The following is a 6,043-nucleotide window of genomic DNA, read 5'->3' as shown; positions in this document are numbered from 1 at the left end:
CAAAGTTAGGTTTACCTAAATTCAATGGTGACATCCTGCAATGGAAGTCTTTCCACGACATGTTCATGGCATCTGTACACAAACACACTGGATAAAGCGATGTACAGAAGCTTTCCTACCTAAAGGAGCATGTGACACACAATGCACTCGACACCATTTCTGGTTTGTCTCTGTCAGATGCAAATTATGCTGTTGCTCTTGGCCTGCTCGACGAGCGTTATGGCAACACGCAGGTGCAGGTTAATGCTCACCATGTCGCCCTGATGGAAACTCCACCGGCAACCAACAAGCCGTCCTCGCTCCGTAAGCTGTACGATACGGTAGAACTACATCTACGCAGTCTCAACGCTCTTGAAGAAGACACCGACCAACCAATCTTCATTTCACTGATGACCAGCAAGCTTCCGCGTCACGTGCTTGCGCAACTTGAGTTGCAGAAAGGCGTCGATCCATGGTCTGTCGCCGAGCTGAGAGTCAAACTGTGTGCGTATATAGTAGCGCAGGAGACAGCCGAGCGGCAATCCAGTCATGCCGCCAGCAGCAAACATGAACAGCCGTCTTCCGTACATAAGTCGTCCGTACTTCTTGTCGGCGAGTCGAGTCGCCAATCACAGCCAAGAAAGAAAGTCTGCGCTTTCTGCAGGGACAGTCACTACTCCGACATGTGTTCCAAGTATAGCACACTTGAAACAAGGAAACCACGCCTCGGCGACAAGTGCCAACGGTGCCTACGGCCAGGCCACAGTGTTTCGTCATGTAGTCTGCAGAAGCCTTGCTTCTATTGTCGTAAGCCTGACCACCACTCCAGTTTGTGTCCCGTGAAATTTGGTGCACAACCAAGCTCAGCAATGTGTGCCAACGCGGCACCTTTCCAGCCACGTCCTGCCATTACCACAGTCGCAGGCGACAACCAGTCCGTCATCATGCAAACCGCAGTTGCAGATGTAGTGTCCAACTCTTCCGGTACCCCGACCACTCTGTCTGCACGTATACTGTTTGATAGTGGCTCTTGCCGGTCGTACGTCACGCAGGCGCTCCAGGCGAAAGCCAACCTCAGTGTTCTAGGTCAAGATCACATTGCCCTCTCTACTTTCGGTAGTGCATCGAGGAACACGTCTCAGTACCCACGCGTTGAGGTCAATCTCAAACTGAAGAATGACTCTATCCTTCCATTGTCCGCCAATGTGATTCCCCAAATCACTTCACCGATATGGCGCGTCCCCTTGGACACCAACAGGCACGCGAGCCTCAACACCCTTCCTCTTGCGGAGCCGCTCACGTCATCCAACGATCGCCTGTGTATCGACATCCTCATTGGTCTTGATCACTACTACAAGATCCTGGGCACTGACCGCATCTCCTTTCCCGATGGTCTGCAGCTGTTGGACTCGTCACTTGGTTTCGTTTGCGCCGGCACAGTAGCAACTGAGCACGCCTGTTCGGTAATCGAGAGCAACACCACTTTAGCCGTAGCAAGTCATCGACGAGAAGATCCCTCGTTTGACCTTGAGCGCTTCTGGGCTGTTGAAGATTTCGACTCTCTCAGTGCGACACGCCCCAGCAACGATCATGCGTATGACGACTTTCTCCAATCAGTCGTGTTTGAGGACGGACGGTACACCGTCGGGTGGCCTTGGCGACAACAACATCCGCCTTTGGAAAACAACTTTCCACTTGCTTTCGGACGTTTGAAGTCACTCATTAAACGTCTCCGTCACGAGCCTGATACCTTCGTCAAGTACAGCAAGGTACTTGAAGAGCAACTGTCACTTGGTATCATCGAACGCGTTGCTTGTCCCAGCCAGAGAGACAACTCGCATCCAATCCACTACTTGCCACATCACTGTGTGCTCAAGCTGTCCAGCAGCACCACTAAGATCCGTGTCGTGTACGATGCATCCGCTCGTGTATCGAAGACTTCGCCCAGTCTCAATGATTGTCTGTACCCTGGGCCGTGCATGATCCCTGATCTCTGCGGCATTCTCCTGCGTTTCCGCATGCACCCTATTGCCGTCTGTAGTGACATCGAGAAAGCGTTCTTACAGATGAATTTGAACGTAGCCGGTCGTGATGTCACTCGTTTCTTGTGGTTGGATGACCCCAACCAACCAGTCAACTACAGCAATCTCCAAACTCTGCGTTTCTGTAGAGTCCCTTTCGGTGTTGTTTCCAGCCCTTTCCTGCTGTCTGCAACGATCAAGTACCACCTCACGCAGACCTGTTCACCGGAGACAGACGACATTCTCCGAAACACGTACGTAGACAACATCATCCTGGGCAAGGACACCATCAACGATGCTGTCGCTCACTATCAATCAGCAAAGGCGACGTTCTCCGCAATCAGCATGAACCTTAGAGAGTGGGCATCGAACTCTTCCGAGGTTTTGGACAAGATCCCAGAACACGATCGCTCAAGAAGCACTCGCGAGAAATGCCTTGGTCTCCATTGGGACCCCAGAGAGGACGTCTTGTCCGTACAGTCGCCTAATGCAGCTAACCTTGTTGTCACTACGAAACGCCAGGTTCTACAGGCACTGTCTCGCTTCTTCGACCCGCTTGGCTTGTTCGCCCCCGTCTCCATCAGAGCGAAGGTTCTTATGCAAGATATCTGGAAGCTTGCTGTGTCATGGGATGACCCACTGCCCTCCGACGTCCTCAGTCGCTGGCACCCAATAGCCGCCGACCTTGACGTATCTAGCAGCTATCCGATCTTACGCTACGTTGGCGTACCCACATGTAAGAGCCCGTCGTATCAGTTGCACATCTTCTGCGATGCGTCCGCGATCGCCTATGCTGCCGTTGCGTACTTGGAAAGCACTGTCGGTGACAAGAATCATCGGCACATCATCTTCAGCAAGACGAAGGTGTCTCCCGTCAAGGGTCAAACGATCCCACGGTTAGAGTTGATGGCGGCAAGCCTAGGATCTCGCCTTATCGTGTATCTACGCAAGCAACTGGACATCCAGTTCCAAGCCACTCATCTGTACACCGACTCAACGACTGTACTCCATTGGCTCAAATCCACGAAGCTCCCCGTCTTTGAGCAGAACCGCGTCAACGCCATCGCAGCCGTTCCAGACGTTCTCCACCACTACGTCCCGACAAAGCTGAATCCAGCCGACCTGCCATCCCGTGGATTGAGCGCGGCAGCCTTGTTAAAATGCGACGCCTGGTGGAACGGCCCCAGCCTACCGATTGAAGGCACCACTGCAGCAACCGTCACTGTTGCGCCGGCGGAGGGTCCTCCGGAAGTCACCTCAAAGGGGTCGGGGGGTCAGCCATTTGGTCAGGGTTCACATGTATTCCCATATGGCATTGTTGTGAACGACTTCTCGTCGTTCGACTCTTTAGTGCGTGTGTCTGCACTTTGCTTTCGTTTCCTCTGTAGGCTGCGGAAGAAACCAACTCCATCTGGACCTCTCACGCCTAGAGAAATCGAAGCAGCAGGGCAAGTCTGGATCAGCCACAGCCAGTCTGCACACTATGCAGATGTGATCACTGCTCTCTCCAGTGGGAAGCAACATCCGCTGGCAACTAAGCTCAACTTAGTGCTCGACAACGGAGTACTGAGATGCCGTGGAAGACTGGAGAATGCTGACCTCTGCTTAAAATCGAAGTTTCCCGTCCTTATCTCCAAGGAACACGCCATTGCCAACCTGATCATACGTGATTGCCACCTCAAGGTCATGCATGGCGGCGTAGCGCACACACTATCCCGTGTTCGATATCAGTTTTGGATCCCGAAAGGCAGATCAGCTGTAAAGGCCCTCGTGCGCCGCTGTCAGACGTGCATTCGCTACGAAGGCGCGCCATACAAGACACCTCAGATGAGTCCGCTACCTTCTACCAGGGTGACCCAAGCGCGACCATTCTCTCACATCGGACTGGACTACTTTGGCCCAGTCCTCGTCCGTACACAGTCAGAAACCGCTAAGGCATGGGTCTGCCTGATCACGTGCATGGTGACCAGAGCTGTTCATTTGGAGCCAGTCCACGACATGACAGCTGCCGAGTTTCTGCTCGCATTGAGACGTTTCGTCGCCCGCCGTGGCACGCCAGAGCTAGTTGTGTCTGACAACGCTCCCCAATTTAAGCTGGCCAAGTCCGCTCTTGACATTGCCTGGAGCAACATTGTGGTGGACACCAGTGTTACATCGTACATTAGCCGTCATCAAATCCAGTGGCACTTCATCGTTGCCAACTCTCCGTGGATGGGTGGAATGTATGAAAGGCTTGTGGGTATTGTCAAGCGTTCTATGCGCAAGACCATTGGGAGACGCCTCCTCACAACCAGCCAACTCGCCACTCTCCTGCCAGAAGTTGAGTCTGTCGTCAATTCTCGGCCGCTAGTCTATGTCGACGAAGAACAGTGCACAGTGTTGACGCCTGGTCATTTTATCAGCCTGTCTGCCACACAGGGGTTCTTCACGGTCAGCAACGACCCGACCGACCCGGATTATCAGCCCATCAATTCCTCTGCAGACAGCCTGTTGGACCTTTGGAAGAAGGGCCAACGACATCTTGATCAGTTCTGGCTCGCCTGGAGGAACGAGTACCTCCTCAGTCTGCGAGAAGCCCATATCTCATCATTCAAGCAGTCAAGGACTCGATCCTCAACGTTTCCGAAGCCTGCTGACGTTGTCCTCATCAAGGAGGAATTGCCTCGCGGCCACTGGCGCCTTGGACGAATCCAAGAAGTACACACCAGCAGTGATGGCAACATCCGCTCTGCCACCGTCCTCACTTCGGACAAACGTACCATCAAGCGGCCAGTAAGCTTACTGTGTCCGCTTGAGACCAGCAGTACCTCGGAATCCCCAGGTACCCCGGCTCAGGAGACCAGCAGTACCTCGGAATCCTCAGCTACCCCAGCTCAGAAGACTAGCACTCCCGTTGCAGTCGTACGAAGACCGACACGAGCCGCTGCCAGCAAGTTTCAGTCCAACTTGCAGGATTTGATCGCCGACGGCCGTGTTTAACTCTCTCTCTCTCTCTCTCTCTCTCTCTCTCTCTCTCTCTCTCTCTCTCTCTCTCTCTCTCTCTCTCTCTCTCTCTCTCTCTCTCTCTCTCTCTCTCTCTCTCTCTCTCTCTCTCTCTCTCTCTCTCTCTCTCTCTCTCTCTCTCTCTCTCTCTCTCTCTCTCTCTCTCTCTCTCTCTCTCTCTCTCTCTCTCTCTCTCTCTCTCTCTCTCTCTCTCTCTCTCTCTCTCTCTCTCTCTCTCTCTCTCTCTCTCTCTCTCTCTCTCTCTCTCTCTCTCTCTCTCTCTCTCTCTCTCTCTCTCTCTCTCTCTCTCTCTCGCTCGCTCGCTCGCTCGCTCACTCTCATTGCTCTCGCATTCTTTATGCTCTTCTGTAATATCTTTCCACGTGTTTTGTGTGAAATTTCTCCTTGTTATTTATTATGGTTAATTCTGTTCTCCGGCCAGTGCCCGGGGAGTGTCGTGAATATGCATCACGAATCCGCGTTACGCTCATTATTATGTCTGTATTTGTTTATGTGTTACATCATGTTGACGTCATTCTGATGTCTTGCTGCACGCATCGCGTGCACCGTTTTGCAGCTCTCAGCCCGGAGCATGCGCAGCGAGCCTGTGGCTCCTTTTTTGCTGCCTTTTCCCTTTTGCATGCTTCACTTGTCTTTACTTGTCTCAACTACTTGTCTCAAATAAGGTTTTCTGGTGACACTCCCTTTCAAGTCACCTCATCCTTTCAAGTAACAAGTGCAATGTCGTTCCGTGAACCGGAACCACTCCATATTTGAGTTACCAAGACGTATTTGTGCGTGGCTATCCAAGCTCTCCCACTCAACAGTTCAAAGTTGCGCAGAGTGGGCCTTGCCCGAACATTTGATCTAAATGTATATCAATTGCAGTGTAGCCTAGAGACCGTTAGAGAGAGTGTGTACAAGGTGTGTGTACAGGATGTATGGATTGAATAGTACCGTAAAATCCCGCCCCTATCCGCCCCTCCCTGACTTCTTGTCAGGCTGTGTTTACATGAGGCGTTTCAACCCGGGTTGAGTTCGACCCGGGTCAGATTTCAACC

General features: G+C 52.5%; 1 protein-coding gene across 1 annotated transcript; it reads left to right on the top strand.

Annotated features, from left to right (window-relative positions):
- The first annotated feature begins 263 nt into the window (after positions 1-263).
- On the top strand, positions 264-4,979 carry LOC135821581 (uncharacterized). The gene has a single exon (XM_065334578.1). The coding sequence runs from the start codon at positions 264-266 to the stop codon at positions 4,977-4,979; it is 4,716 nt and encodes a 1,571-aa protein (XP_065190650.1).
- Positions 4,980-6,043: the final 1,064 nt, after the last annotated feature.

Source organism: Sycon ciliatum, chromosome 7 (genome assembly GCF_964019385.1).
Source record: "Sycon ciliatum chromosome 7, ocSycCili1.1, whole genome shotgun sequence".
Classification (NCBI taxonomy): Eukaryota; Metazoa; Porifera; class Calcarea; order Leucosolenida; family Sycettidae; genus Sycon; species Sycon ciliatum.
Note: the sequence above shows the minus strand (reverse complement) of the source record. Positions and strands in the feature narration are given on the sequence as shown.

Coding starts and splice junctions, on each gene's coding strand:
- LOC135821581 (XM_065334578.1), top strand. CDS start 264: ATGGAAACTCCACCGGCAACCAACAAGCCGTCCTCGCTCCGTAAGCTG.